At 37.3% G+C, this 16,307-nt stretch overlaps 1 protein-coding gene and 1 non-coding gene across 2 annotated transcripts; one reads left to right on the top strand and one right to left on the bottom strand.

The window, feature by feature from the left end:
* Positions 1-5,385: 5,385 nt before the first annotated feature.
* Positions 5,386-8,676, bottom strand: LOC141690393 (uncharacterized). Its single transcript, XM_074495200.1, has 4 exons — positions 8,425-8,676; positions 6,856-7,125; positions 6,140-6,289; positions 5,386-5,736 (listed from the first exon to the last, which is right to left on the bottom strand). The coding sequence occupies exons 1-4, from the start codon at positions 8,674-8,676 to the stop codon at positions 5,386-5,388; spliced, it is 1,023 nt and encodes a 340-aa protein (XP_074351301.1).
* Positions 8,677-9,632: 956 nt separating this feature from the next.
* LOC141694837 (small nucleolar RNA R71) lies at positions 9,633-9,739 on the top strand. The gene has a single exon (XR_012564119.1). It is a non-coding gene; the product is annotated as a small nucleolar RNA R71 (small nucleolar RNA).
* The last annotated feature ends 6,568 nt before the right edge of the window (positions 9,740-16,307 follow it).

The following is a 16,307-nucleotide window of genomic DNA, read 5'->3' as shown; positions in this document are numbered from 1 at the left end:
ATGTTGAATTTTAGAGTTGAGTATTGGCAGCTCCCCCTGAGTAGAAGAGGGAGTTTCAAAAGATGTGCTGTCTTTTTGTGTGCCATCTTTATTTCTTCTTTCATACACTTGAATTTGTTCAAGTATTGGTGCAGACTCTGAACAAGATGTATTTGGGTGAATGCTTTGTTCAATAGAGACACCCTATTGGGAGGATGCCTTTAGAGTCTGTTTAATCCCCTGATTTATAACTGCATACTGTTGGAATGGTGCAGAGGTGGCTTGAGTGGTGAACTCAGTTTGTTTTTCCTTCTTTGGTTTTCTGACCAGGTGAGACTCAAGTTCTATATTATCCTCACCACTCTCAGTAACTACTTTCAAGGGTCCCTACTTCCTCTTTTTTTTACTCACTTCATCCTTTTGAGAGGATGAAGTGGTTGGTTTCCTAGCTTCTAGGGGTACAGAAGGAAGGGTCTCAGCTTGTGAAGGCTCCTGTTGGTTGTCCTGTGTTTTTAATTCCACAAGGATAGGAGCCATTGATGTACTAGGTTCAATATTAGACCTCATGTCAGGCGTAGGGTAAGGGTAAGTCATGAATCTCTATTCGCACAAAACTACGCAAGCGTACGCGATCACAAGTATTATAAGATTAAGTTAAGTTCGTTCCCATAGAGACTGGTTTAAACAGAATATGCACTTATGCAACAATGTATGATTATTATTCACTGCTAAGACAAGTATCAATTTTGAGTTGATTAACTAATTATAGTGATTTTACTAACATGCATCAACTAAGGGAATATAATTGATTTACTTATATGAGATAAAATATGGGATTCTAACTTTATTAAATACTTTATTCAGAGTTTATCCCTTTAATCTTAGCATGTGATGGTGATGACAACTAATCAGATAACACAAAATTATTATACGCTATCTTTCGATATACGTATATCCTACTACTACACATCCACAAATACGATAGAAGTTGAGCAGACACCAATTATGCTTAGACCCTATATGTCAGTAAGATTTGAAAACATAACGGTATAATGAGAACGTTATCTATTGAGATTACATAGGGCAGCGTAAGATGGTTAAAATTACACTATGAATCATACATGACAACACATATAAACATATGCTAGCATGGCAAGTCCTAAACCTCTATATCCACTTTCGCTTCAATAAAGATTAACAAACGACTTAGATGTTAGCTACGCATCTATGAAGAATAAGTATAACCATACTAGGAAATCATAAATCACCACACACTAACGATTTAGAACAATTAACTATTGAAATCCATAAATAAATCCGCTAGAACCCCATGACAATGATTAGTTCATGATCGAACACATCCTCACCATGGGTTCTAATGAAGACATAATAATAAATAAATTCAGAATACTACGAGATTATATAAAAGCACTAAGGTTTAGAACAAATCAAAAACAAGCATCCAAAAGTATCACTAAATTGAAGAATACAAAAGTGAAAACTAAATCTTCTTTTCCTTATCCATCTTGTGTGCTTTAGGTCTTCTCTATGTTCTCCCTGGCTTTCTTGTTCGTAAAAATGTCTACTTTTCTTTATATATATAGCCCTGGTTGACCTGGACTCTCGTAATAACCAAATTATAATCAAATCAGGATTCTGCAGAATTTTGGCTGGCACGGTCGCACTCTGCGTTTGACAAATGGGGCACAGACGCGCTCCTTTGGGCGTGGGCGCGCTCCTTTGGGCACGGGAGCGCCTGTTTTCTGTAGAATTTCTGCAGCTTTCTTCTTTTTGCGCTCCGTCCTTTGTACAAACTTCCACGTCTCCTTCCCTGATCTCTTATGAACATATAATCATTTAAAAGCTCATTTCCACATCTGACTAGTGCCCTGCAACGACTCAACATAAAATACATCAAAAACACTAAATACTTGAGTCCAAAACACTAACTTAAGCCGATCTGAAGCATTCCAAGTAGATATAAAATCCACTTATCACACCCCCAAACATAAATCGATGCTTGTCCTCTAGCATAAACAGACTCGACACTAATAACAAAACTATTGCATGAATGCAACTACGTGAAACTGTAACTAAATGATAATGCAACAATCCCCTCAGAATAACCATAACGAAATCAATAAGCAATGTCTCTAAGAATGCAATAACTTTAAACAGAGTTCAACTAAATCCCATAAACCAACATACAAACCAGAAACGTGCATGTATGAGATGCTTATCAAATATACACTCAACACTAGATCAGTAACCATATCCTATCCTTCGCCAAAACAATCATAAATTTATAAATAGAATAGACGTTAAACACATAATGACTCACAACACCTCAATTTTACTAGTTATACAAGGATCATGCTATAATACTGAAACATATCAAACACAAATGCTTATCTGACCGTGCAATGAATGAGGTCCCAAAAGACTTATACAATAATACCCTTGTAGCGAGCGTTAGGTTAATAGATCCCAGACTATACAAGCCTTAGGTCACTAGGCACAAAGTCCCTAAGAACTTAATTGCTTGAGTATTAAAGAGCTCGCCCCTGGTCAATTCTGCATATAATAACACAATATTTTTTCTTTTCTTTTCTTTTTTCTTTTTTTTTCTTTTTGTTCTTGCTTTATTTTTCAATGACTCTGAATGAGTGTGTTTCGCTCCATCTCATTCAACCCTAGACTACTCATAAAAATACGAGTCGGCTACTAGCCATTTGATGCCTAATATTATTCACAGCTAGCAATGATATCCATGTTTTTCCCTAGTTTAAAAATTCAGTGTTCCTACGTCATTAGGAGGATAGCAAAAATTCTAAATATAACCAAGTGATTAAATTCAAACAAACAAACAAGTATGATAATGATCTAGTTCAAAAGAAACCTATAAAGACTTGTGAAAAAACTTTGTTTCTGGGCATGCGAATCAATTCATTAGGACTTAATCATCCCTCTATTTGACATCACTACACTCAAATCAACACGAACCTACCAATCAGAAATAACTCATCCTACGGGATCATGTTATATGCATGCAAATGCAACTACATGGACTCACATAATAACATGAACAAATATGCAAACAAATATGACCTATATGAACAATCATGCAAAAATAATGAACGAACAACAACTAAACATGCAATATGAATCTATATGAACACGACACACAACTAATCCTTACATTATCGCCCTCAAACTTAAAATATTCAATGTCCTCATTCAAGGAATAATAAGGATACAAGGCATACCTAGTCGTCGCTGGGATCACCCTCCTTGGGTGGAGAATTAGGTGGCGGGTAAACATTGTTCACTCCAAATACAGGCCAATCGACCTCGACACTAGTGGCTCTAAAAGCAGTACTCAAATATTGTGTCAAATCCTGAGCAAAACAGCTGCGAATGTCATGCATGGCATCCATACGCCTAGTCAATCTCCTATACTGAGCATCTCCAAGTCCAGTCCTATCCCTTGTCTGATGTGCATGAGAAGATCTAGCGGCTACATGAGAGGATCTAACAGCTGCATTTTGTGCCTGAGAAGAACCCCCTGCATACGTCTAGTCAGCTGGCTGGCCACCCGATAGATGATCATATGTATAACCCAATCCCTTCTCATGGGATTTACCGCCATACCACTCATGCATCACCGAAATCGTCGATCTATCAATGGGAGCACTCAGCATCTGTAGCTGCTCATGCTCAGGCCACCTAACACCAACTGAAGTACACAACTTTATAACAATGGAGGCATGAAGAATCTCCCCCGTTTCCGCCCACAGAAAACGCAGCATACTCTGATGAATCACATAGCCGAGATCAACATATTCTTTATTCAAAATCCCCCGCAGCAGAATAGCCCGATTCATAGTAACCTCGTGTGAATGTGAAGATGGCATGATATTAGCACACACAAATAGGTTCCAAGCCCTAGAATACCTGTTCATATAAGAAGCAGGAAAAGTAAGCGGCTCAGTGGTGCCTGCTTTGTACTTCCACTCCGTGCCTAGAACACACAACTCTGCCAAAATGTAATCCAAGTCCAAATCCTCCATAGTCTTCTGTACCCAATCATAAGCAGTCCTAGGCCTCGCGGGTTGATTTATAACCTGATGAATAGCAGCCGGATGATAATTAACAGTCAACCCACGAGCAACAGAATACCCATTCTTGTCCTCCTTAACATTTACGTAAATTTCCCGCACAATGCTCATTGGATCCGTAGCGGGTGTCTCACAGAAAGTCTGTCAACCCTTCTCAACAATTATCTTCAACAACTTCCAATCCTTAGCGTTGGGTAAAAGTCCCCTCTCCTTAGAAATCGGCTTAGACATCAACCTAGTGAACTCCGCCTGAGCCTCCGGTGAAGTAAATCTGTTCTCCGTGCCACCCACACTAGAATCCTCGCTAGACGATACATGGGTGCTACTACTCCCTGTGGTCCGTGCTCTTTTGGGTGTCATAATCACAAGTGATAGCAATTTGGGTGTAAGTATTGTATGTAGGAGAGGCTAGGGTTTGTGGGTATAAGAGATGTGTTTGTATGTATGTAGATGTATATATATAGGATATAGATAGGGGTGGGGAGTTGTTTAGGGTGTAGAAATAAGGTTATAATTAGGGTAGAATTCCGGTTTGGGCATGGGTTAATCTGATTTTCAATTTTTTTATACTTTTTTCTTTTCCGGGGAGCTCGGGCGGGCGCGCTGTGTAGAGCGCGGGCGCGCCGCACTTTTGGAAAAATCTTTTCAGTTTTTTGTTTTTTTTTTGTTTTTTTCTTCAGCAAAAATAAAACAAATGCAGGGGTTGCCTCCCACAAAGCGCTTGTTTTACGTCTTTAGCTTGACGTGAAACTTCGAAATCAATTTGTCGCAAGAACGGCTCTCACCACCTCATGGCTCGTCGTATCCCCATATAATGCTTCAACCTCTGACCATTTACCTTGAACGCTTGGTCCGGATGCTTATAAAAAATTTCCACAGCTCCATGTGGAAACACAATTTGGACAATTAACGGACCTGACCACCATGACTTAAGCTTTCCTGGAAAAAGTCGTAGGCGAGAATTGAATAATAGAACTTGCTGACCAGGCATAAATGTCTTGTGCACTAACCTCCTATCATGCCATCTCTTGACCTTCTCCTTGTATAACTTGTTATTTTCATAAGCCTGTAGACGAAATTCGTCGAGTTCATTAAGTTGGAGCATTCTCTTTCCTCCAACAGCTTCCATGTCAAGATTCAGCTTCTTCAAAGCCCAATATGCTTTAGGTTCTAGCTCCGCAGGCAAATGACATGCCTTATATACCAAATGGAAATGAGACATGCCTAGAGGGGTCTTGAATGTTGTCTTGTAGGCCCAAACAACTTCATCTAGCTTCAAAGACCAATCTTATCTTGAGGGAATCACAACCTTCTCCAAGATTCGCTTGATCTCTCGATTAGAGACTTCATCTTGCCCATTAGTTTGCGGATGATAAGCTGTGGCCACACGATGATTCAAATGATATCTTTCCATTAATGTAGTAAAATTGTGGTTGCAGAAATGCGATTCCCCATCACTGATTATGACCCTTGGAGTACCGAAATGTGTGAATATCTGCTTATGAAGAAAATTGATCACCACCTTAGCATCGTTGGTTGGCAAAACTTTAACCTCAACCCATTTAGACACATAATCCACCGCCAAAAGAATATATTGATTATTGCATGATGAGACAAATGGCCCCATGAAGTCGATTCCCTAAACATCGAAAATCTCAACTTCGAGAAGCACATTGAGAGGCATCTCGTCTCTCTTGGATATATTTCGAACTCGTTGGTTGCGATCACATCTCAACATGAACTGATGAGCATCTTTAAACAAAATAGGCCAGAAAAATCCTGCTTGAAGGATAGGGGCAGATGTCTTCTCCCCACCATAATGGCCATACACAATAGAACAACAGTCTCACAAGATACCCTCCGTCTCACTATACGGAATGCACCTCTTGATAATCTGATCTTCCCCTTGTCTTAAAAAATGGCTCATCCCATTGATACCACTTCACCTCATGTAGAAACTTCTTTCTTTGAGCATAAGAGAATTCTGGGGGAATAACATTACTCACAAGATAGTTCACAATATCTGCAAACCATGGTTATACTTCTTGCACCCCAAAAAGTTGCTCATCTGAAAAAAATTCATTGATCAACGTCTTATCCTGTGAAGCTTTGTCTTGATCTTCCAAACGTGAGAGATGATCCGCTACCTGATTTTCTGTACCTTTCCTGTCTTTGATTTCCAGCTCGAATTCCTGTAATAAGAGAATCCATCAAATCAATCAAGGTTTTGAATCTTTCTTCGAGACCAGATATCGAATAGCAGCATGATCAGTGTAAACCGTACATTCCCAAGCAAATAAGATCAAAATTTCTCGAAATCATAGGCAATTGCCAAAAGCTCATTCTCTGTAGTAGTGTAATTTAGCTGAGCACCATTAAGGGTTTTAGTAGCATAGTAAGCCACATGAAAATTGTTCTTCTTTCTCTAGCCAAGAACAACTCCAACTGCAAAATCACTAGCATCACACATCATCTCGAAGGGCACATTCCAATCAGGTGCAATAATAACAGGTGCTGTAGTCAAACTCTTTTTCAAACTCTCGAAAGAAGCCAAACATTCTTCATCAAATTTGAAGGGAACATCCATCTCTAATAGATTACTCAAGGGTTTATAGATTTTGGAGAAGCCTTTGATGATTCGCCGATAAAAACCCGCATGACCAAGAAAACTGCGAATTCCTTTAACTGAGATTGGTGGAGGAAGATTTTCAATAACCCCCACCTTGCCCTTATCCACTTCAAGACCTTTGTTAGATACCTTGTGCCCAAGAATGATACCCTGTGGCACCATGAAGAGACATTTTTCCCATTTGAGAACCAGATTGGTCTCAACGCATATTTTCAGCAACAAGCCAAGATTATGCAAACACTCCACATTAGTACCAATCATGTCTGAGAATAAGGCCATCATGCATCTCTGAAAAGTAGCAGGTGCACCATAAAGTCCGAAAGAAACTCGATGGAAAGTGAAAGTGCCAAAAGGACAAGTAAAATTTGTCTTCTCTTGATCTTCTAGGGCAATGAAAATCTGATTATAGCCCGAATACCCATCCAGAAGACAATAATACTCATGGCCAGCCAACCTGTCAAACATTTGATCAATAAATGGAAGAGGGAAGTGATCCTTCCTGGTGGCTTTATTCAACTTTCGATAATCCATGCATACTCTCCATCTTGTGACTGTCCGAGTAAGAATAAGCTCATTCTTTTCATTAGCAACAACTATAATGCCTCCTTTCTTAGGCACACACTGCACTGGGCTCATCCATGAACTATCTGAAATAGGATAGATGATCCCTGCATCCATCCATTTAAGAATTTCTTTCTTCACTACCTCCTTCATGATAGGATTGAGTCTCCTCTATTGTTCAACGATTGGTTTACTTCCTTCATGAAGCAGAATTTTATGCCTGCAATAAGAAGGGTTGATTCCCTTGATATCTACTATAATCCATCTGATTGCTGATTTAAACTCTCCCAGAGTTCTCAAAAGCTTTTCTTCATCACTACCTGAAAGGTCAGATGTGATAATAACATGCAAAGTAGATGCATCACCTAAAAATGCATACCTCAAGTGATGAGGCAGTAGTTTTAGTTCAAGTGTGGGAGCTTCCTTAATAGATGGTTTGAGACTACCCTGAGAATTTTTAAGCTCTGATAATCCAAGAGACTCGAATGGCAAGTCCAGTCTCCTTTTCCACAGAGATGCATTCAAATACTGCAGTTACTCTTCCCCTTCTTCATCTTCACTATCAGATTCCCCTATTAAGACCCTCCCTAAGGCGTCAGTCCTTAGAAATTGATCAAGGTCCGAATTCACTACAGAGTTGACCAACTCTACTTTAAAGCACTCCTCTTCATCAGTAGGGAATTTCATTGCATTGAAAACATTAAAGATAACGTCCTGATCCTGAACCCTCATAGTAAGCTCACCCTTCTACACATCGATCAAATTTCGGCCAGTAGCTAAGAATGGTCTCCCCAAGATAATGAGAATCTTCTTATCTTCCTCAAAGTCCAGAATAACAAAATCAGTAGGGAAGATAAGTTTGTCCACCTTAACCAACACATCCTCCACTACACCTCGCGGATAAGTGATGGATTGATTAGTCAATTGTAAGGACAAGTTTATAGGTTTTAGATCAGGCAGATCAAGTTTCTTGAAGACAGACAATGGCATCAGATTGATGCTAGCTCCCAAGTCACACAAGCACTTGTCAAAAGATAAGTTTCCAATAGTGCATGGTATCGTGAAGCTTCCTAGATCTTTAAATTTAGGAGGTAGTTTCTGTTGCACCACAGCACTGCACTCTTCAGTTAGAGCAACGGTTTCCAACTCCTCAAGTTTAAGCTTATGAGAAAGAATACCTTTCATGAACTTAGCATAGCTCGACATTTGTTCTAAAGCTTTCGCAAAAGGTATGTTAATATGCAATTTCTTGAAAACCTCCAGAAACTTGGCAAATTGTTTATCGAACTTCTGCTTATGAAGTCTTTTAGGATATGGAGGAGGCAGATAGACTTGTTTAACTCCTATATTTTTCTCAGAAGTAGTGTTTTCCATAGAATTCTTCTTCATTTCCGCTTCGACCCCCTTCTGATCAACTATTTCCTCAAGAATTACATTTTCTGAAGCTGGCAAGGGCGCGGACGCGCTTGATATGGGCACGAGCATGCCCACCTTCTAGAGAAATTTTTTAGATTCTTTCTTTTTGATGATTTTTAGGGCTAACGACCTTTCCAGACCTCAAGGTGATTGCCTTCAACTGTTCCTTGACTTCCCTCTTTCCTAGATTAGCTTCTATATCACTAAGAAGAGTTCCTTGTGGTCGGTTCAATAAAGCATTGGCAATTTACCCTATTTGATTCTCCGGAGTTTTGATTGAAACCTCTTGGCTTTTACACATCAGCCTCAACTCCTCCAATTCAGATTTTTCATTCGAAAATGGACCTGCACCTCCATGAGATTGTTGTTGCATTCCCTGTGGCTGAAATTATTATCTTGGTGCAAACTGTTGCTGAAAACCAGGAGGATTGAAAGGCTTGTTTCCAAACTTCTCGTAAGGCTGTTGCATACCACCCTGATTATTGCTCTAGCTGAAGTTAGGATGGTTGCGGTTGTTAGGATGATAAGTGGCAGGAACTGGTTGCTGCAACCTCTGAAATTTGCTCACAAACTGAGTTGATGCACTAGATATAGCACATTGCTCCATCGGATGCGAACCTGCACAAAGCTCAGAAATACTAGTTATCTGATGAACATCATATTTAGACAGAGAATCCACTTTCATAGTTAACGCCTTTAGTTGAGCAGCTATAGCCGTAGCTGTATCCACTTCCAGAATTCCGGCTACCTTGCCTTGTTATAGTCTCTGAGTTGGATTTTGATATTTATTAGCGGCCATCATCTCAATTAGCTCATAAGATTCCTCATAGCTCTTAGCCCATAAAGCTCCACCTGATGCTGCATCGAGCATAGGTCTTGACTGTGTTCCTAAACCATTATAAAAGCAATTTATCACCATCCAGTTAGGCATTCCATGATGAGGACACTTCCTAAGCATCTCCTTGTAGCGCTTCCAGGCTTCACATACAGATTCACCTGATTGCTACGCAAATTGAGTAAGAGCATTCTTGATTGCAGCTATCTTTGCCATGGGGAAGAAATTAATAAGAAATTTCTGAGATCCTCCTATGTCGCAATAGAACCTGGTGGTAGAGAGTGCAACCACCTCTTAGCTTTATCCCTCAGAGAAAATGGGAAAAGTCTCTGTTTCATAACATCTTCAGAAACATTGTTGAATTTGAAGGTGTCGCAGATCTCGATGAAATCCCTAATGTGAATATTGGGATCTTCTGTTGGAGAACCCCGAAACTGGACTGAATTCTGTACCATTTGAATCGTGCCAGTCTTGAATTCAAAGGTATTAGCTGCAATGGATGGTCTGACAATGCTAGACTAAATGTCATTGATTTTTGGTTGAGAATAATCCTTCAACGCTTTCGTTTCTGCTATTGTTTCTCCCATTGCAACAAAAACTTCTTCTTCAACTTTTTCAACTTCTTCAAAAACTTCTTTTTCCTCTTCATCAACTTCGTCTAGTGTTTCCTTACGATATTGAGAATGTGTTCGCATACACGCTCTCTAGAGTACTTAAAACACACGAACAAAGTAAACCTTGTAAGAAAATAATCCAAGTCAGTGAACTTTAACGTCCATTAATGACAAGCACATAAACTAAATTTAACACCAATCCTCGGCAGCGGCGCCAAAAACTTGTTCGCACAAAACCACGCAAGCGTACGCGATCACAAATAGTATAAGATTAAGTTAAGTTCATTCCCACAGAGACTGGTTTAAACAGAATATGCACTTATGCAACAATGTATGATTATTATTCACTGCTAAGACAAGTATCAAATTTGAGTTGATTAACTAATTAAAGTGATTATACTAGCATGCATTAACTAAGAGAATAAAATTGATTTACTTATATGAGATAAAATATGGGATTCTAACTTCATTAAATACTTCATTCAGAGTTTGTGCCTTTAATCTTAGCATGCGATGGTGATTACTAATCAGATAACACGAAATTAGTATACGCTATTTTTTGATATACGGATACCCTACTACTAAACATCCACAAATAAGATAGAAGTTGAGTAGACACCAATTATGCTTAGACCCTATATTTCTATAAGATTTGAAAACATAACGGTTTAATGAGCAAGTTATCTATTGAGATTATATAGGGCAGCGTAATATGGTTAAAATTATACTACGAATCATGCATGACAATATACATAAACCTATGCTAGCATGGCAAGTTCCAAACCTCTATATCCACTTTCGCTTCAATAAAGATTAACAAATGACTTAGATGTTAGCTACGCATCTAAGAAAAATAAGTACAACCATACTAGGAAAACATAAATCTCCACACACTAACGATTTAGAACAATCAACTATTGAAATCCATAAATAAATCCGCTAGAACCCCATGACAACGATTAGTTCATGATCGAACACATCGTCACCATGGTTTCAAATGAAAATATGATAATAAATAAGTTCAGAATACTACGAGATAATATAAAAGTGCTAGGGTTTAGAACAAATCAAAAACAAGCATCCAAAAGTATCTCCTAAATCGAAGAGTACAAAAGTAAAAACTAAATCTTCTTCTCCTTAGGCGTCCTGTATGCTTTAGGTCTTTACTATGTTCACCCTGCTTTCTTGTTCTTAAAAACGTCTTCTTTTCTTTATAGGTATAGCCCTGGTTGACCTGGACCCTCACAATAACCAAATTATAATCAAATCAGGATTCTACAGAATTTGGTTGGCGCGGGCGCGCTCTGTGTTTGACAAATAGGGAGCAGGCGCACTCCTTTGGGCGCGGGCATGGGCGCGCTTGCTTTCTGTAGAATTTCTGCAGCTTTCTTCTTTTTGCGCTCCGTCCTTCGCACAAACTTCCGTGACTCCTTCCCTGATCCCTTATCAACATATAATCATTTAAAACCTTATTTCCACCTCTGACTAGTGCCCTGCAATGACTCAACACAGAACACATTTAAAACACCAAATACTTGAGTCCAGAACACCAACTTAAGCTGATATGAAGTGTTCCAAGTAGATATAAAATCCACTTATCAATCTCTCCATCATAAATGGAGTGATTTTAAGACTTACTGGTACCTTATTTTTAGTAAGAAGTGAACCAAATAGAACTTTGGACACTTGCTTACAATTGCCTGTTTTAGCAATATCTATACCATTAAGCATATGAATGTCATGCACTTAATGATTTAAAGAAGACATTATAAATCTAGGAAAGATGATTTCCTTACCTCTTGTAGCTAGGGGCATTGTAAACCTGGTGCTAAGTTCTTCCAGGATCAATAAGCCCACATTCAAGTGTCTGTTGTAAAAGGTAAATGACTTATCGAGAACTAAAAATGGACGTTTGGAATTTGCTTATCGACAAGTCATGTAGAGAGAATAGATACATATCGATATGTCATTTTCCTAACTCTTATCGAGAACTAGAAAATGACTTGTCGAGATGTCAAATAAATACCCAGTTTGTCCTGAATAGACTGAATTGTTTCCAATTTTTATTTGAATAAATCAAAATAAAACCAGAATGATTTTGTCAAAAATATTTTACGAAAATAGTTTATTAAATTAAATTATTTTAGTTCGGAGTTATTGATAAATCTAAAATTTATACTTGTAGAGAACTCTGTAAGTTAACACTTATAGAGAATTCTGCAATGATTTATCGATAAGTCATAATAAAGCTTGTCAAGAAGTCCTTCGAGAAGTAAGAAAAATGACTTATCAAGAACTCACTCGAGAAGTCTCAAAATGGGTTATCGAGAAGTCACTAAGACTTATCGATGACTCGGTTCTTTAAATACTTTTGTTCTTTTTAATTTTTTCTTGTGCAAATTTTACATACTGAAAATGTAAATCAACATTTAGACAGTATTCTTAGAATTTGAAAAATTCCAAGCTAAATTTTGAATTTTGAAAAATAAATATAAATATATTTTTGAAATATTTATAACTCATATTTCAGTTAATTTCCAATTAAATCAAATTAATTTTGATTTATTAAAAAACAATCTGCTGTAAAATATTAGCTGAGTTTTTGCCTTTAGGATGAAGAATTTAGCATTCGAATTTCACCTACAAGTCTACTGAAAGTTGCTTCATCCAAAGGTTTAGTAAAAATGTCACCTAACTGTTTTTCTGTTGGAACAAAAATGAGCTCAATGGTACCTTTTACAGTATGTTCTCTAATAAAATGGTACCATACATCAATGTGCTTTGTTCTAGAATGATTAACTGGATTATTCACAATGGATATAGCACTAGTATTGTCACACATAATTGGAATTTTATGTAACACTAGGCCATAATCCATTAGCTGATTTCTAATCCAAAGAACTTGAGCACATCAACTTCGAGCAGCTATGTATTCAGCCTCAGCTGTAGAAGTTGATACAAATTGTTGTTTCTTACTATACCAGGATACAAGTCTTTGTCCAAGAAACTGACAGTTTCCATTAGTGCTCTTTCTGTCAACCCTGCATCCATCAAAATCGGCATTTGTGTATCCAATAGTTTCAAAACCTGTTCCCTTAGGATACTATAATCCCAAGTTTGGAGTCCCTTTTAGGAATCTGAAAATTCTCTTCATAGCCATCAAAAGTGATTCCTTTGGATTGGCTTGAAATCTTGCACACAGACATGTTGCAAACATAATGTCTGGTCTACTAGAAAATAAATACAGCAAAGATCCAATCATTCCTCTATAACCTGAAATGTCTACACTTTTTCCTTTATTATCTTCATCCAAGTTAGTAGCTGTAGACATAGGTGTAGATGCAGGTGAACAATCAACCATATCAAACTTCTTCAATAAATCCTTGACATATTTAGTTTGGCTGATGAAAATTCCATCACTCCTTTGACTGAATTGAAGTCCAAGAAAGTAACTTAATTCTCCCATCACATTCATTTCATATTCACTCTGCATGAGTTTAGAGAATCTTTAACATAACTTTTCCTTATTTAAACCAAAAATGATATTATCCACATAGATTTGAACTAAGATCATATCATCACCATACTGCTTGTAGAAGAGAGTCTTGTATATTGTTCCTCTAGTAAATCCATGTTTGAGCAAAAGTTCTGACAGTGTGTCATACCAAGCTCTAGGTGCTTGCTTTAATCCATAGAGAGCCTTGAGTAATTTGTATACAAAATCTAGAAATTCTGGATCTTCAAAGCCAGGTGTATGTTGCACATAAACTTCTTTCAACTCACCATTAAGGAATGTACTTTTCACAACCATTTGATATACCTTAAAATTTGAGTGTGTACAAATACAAGAAAGACCCTTATTACTTCAAGTCTTGCAACTGGAGAAAAGGTTTCATCATAATCAATTCCTTCCTCCTGTGAGTAGCCTTTTACAACCAAACTTGCCTTGTTTCTGGTGACAATTCCATTTTCATCCATTTTGTTCCTGAAAACCCACTTTGTTCCAATCACACTTCTGTTCTTTGGTACAGGAACCAACCCCCAAACTTTGTTTCTTTTAAACTGATTTAGCTCCTCTTGCATAACAGATATCCAATTAGGATCAAGTAGAGATTTTTCAGTTTTCTTAGGCTCAATTTTTGAAAGAAAGCATGCATGTAAACATTCATTAGCAGTTGCACTTCTAGTCCTCACTACAACAGTTGGATCACCAATAATTGCTTCTATTGTGTGAATCATATACCATTTCCTGGTGTGAGTTTGTTGACTTGAATTTTTTGTATTTTCTTCACCATTGGCATGACTTGCAGAACTTTCTCCTCTTTCTCCCCCTAAGTTTGTGCTATCAAATTCAGGTGTTTGAGATGAGCTTCCATTCTCATGACTCACTTGTTTAGTTGACTCTTCATCCATTATGTGATTTGTGTTGACTTAAGCTTCATCCTCAAAATCACTATCAATGTCGAGATTATCAAATTTCAAGGCCTCTGCTTCATTTTCATCAAGGCATTCCAAGCCTGGGCACTTGTCATCATCAAAAGTTACATCTGTGCTTTCCATAATTTTCTTTTTCTCAAGCACATAGACTTTGTAGGCAGTTCTTTCCAATGAATATCCCAGAAAAATTGCTTCAAAAACTTTCGAGTCAAATTTTCCCACATATTCAGAGTTATCTTTTAAAATATAACACTTGCTTCCGAACACATGAAGATGCTTCACAGTAGGCTTTCTTTCAAATAATATTGAGTAGGGTGATTTTCCAAGAATCTTGTTAACGAGATATCTATTTGAGTATAGCATGCAGTGTTCACAGCTTCTTCCCAAAAAGTTTTTGGCAATTTAGCATCCTGCAGCATTGTTCTAGCAGCCTCCACTAATGTTCTATTTTTCTGTTCAACAACATCATTATGTTGAGTTGTCCTAGCTACTGAGAATTCTTGAACAATGCCCTTATCTTTGTAGAATTCAGTTAAAGTTATATTTCTGAATTTTGTACCATTGTCACTCTTCAACTATCATATAATTCTGATCTTCAGCCTGCTTTCAATCTTCTTGATGTGTTCAATTATGATGTGTGGAGTTTCATCCTTAGATTGAATAAATTCTAACCATGTGTACCTTGAGTAGTCATCCACCATCACAATTGCATACTTCTTCCTTGAAATTGATAAGACATTTACTGGTCCAAATAAGTCCATGTGAATAAGTTTCAAAGGTGCACTTATAGAATTCACAGTTTTACTCTTGTGATTTGATTTCTTCAGTTTTTCCCTTTTGAAAAAAGCCTCACATACCTCATTTGGAGTAAACTCCATATTTGGCATGTCTCTCACTAACTCCTTTTTTACTAGAGTATTGATTGTTTTGTAATTCAAGTGAGAGAGCTTTTTATGCCACGGTTTGCTTTGTTCTACAGATTCCTTAATGTAGAAGCAGCAAATTCCATCCCTGAGTCCAGGTCTACAACAAATAAACTTCCTTTCCTTGCTCCTTTCAAAGCAGTTTCACCAGTATTTTTTTGCTGATAATTACGCATTCTCCTTTCTCAAATGAAACATTGAATCCTCTATCTGTAAATTGGCTGACACTCAGGAGATTCACCTCAAGACCAACTACTAGTACTACATCTTCAATGACAACATTTTCATAAATTATCTTACCATATCCCATTGTGAAACCTTTGCTGTTGTCTCCAAAAGTCACTAATGGGTCAACCATCTCCTCATATTGTGATAATAGGGCCATATCACCTGTAATATGTCCCAAGCATCCACTGTCTATAATTCATATGACCTTCTTCACTTTTCCCTGCACATAATGAGGATTAAGTAAATAATTAAATAAGATAGGTGTATGGGTTCTTCCAGCTGGATATTGCTTTGTGGTGAATTATAAGTGATTATTGGTGTTCGAGATTCATTTGAGTAATTATTTGTGAACTATGTTGTTTTGTTTCTATATTTAAAAGTGATTGTATTAAAGAATTATTTCTATAAATATTTGGATAATCTCTAAAATCATTTTTATTGCTTTATAAATTCATTTATTAATTTTAAGAGCTTATAAAATTTAGAAATCAATATTTTTTTATTGATTAATTATCTTTAAATGATTTTCTGATTGTATTTAATTGTAAAATCAGTAATTAATTCCAG

This window comes from Apium graveolens, chromosome 10 (assembly GCF_009905375.1).
Source record: "Apium graveolens cultivar Ventura chromosome 10, ASM990537v1, whole genome shotgun sequence".
Taxonomy (NCBI): domain Eukaryota; kingdom Viridiplantae; phylum Streptophyta; class Magnoliopsida; order Apiales; family Apiaceae; genus Apium; species Apium graveolens.
The sequence above is the reverse complement of the archived record's forward strand: the minus strand, read 5'-3'. Positions and strand labels throughout refer to the sequence as shown.

Excerpts from the sequence above, each read along its gene's own strand:
- LOC141690393 (XM_074495200.1), bottom strand. The coding sequence starts at position 8,676 with ATGAAGAAGAATTCTATGGAAAACACTACTTCTGAGAAAAATATAGGA. Across the intron at positions 7,126-8,424 it reads AACTTGAGGAGTTGGAAACC|ATTTTCATTGCCCTAGAAGA; the intron begins GTTGCTCTAACT and ends GGCTATAATCAG. Across the intron at positions 5,737-6,139 it reads AACTTTTTGGGGTGCAAGAA|GGAATCGACTTCATGGGGCC; the intron begins GTATAACCATGG and ends TTCGATGTTTAG.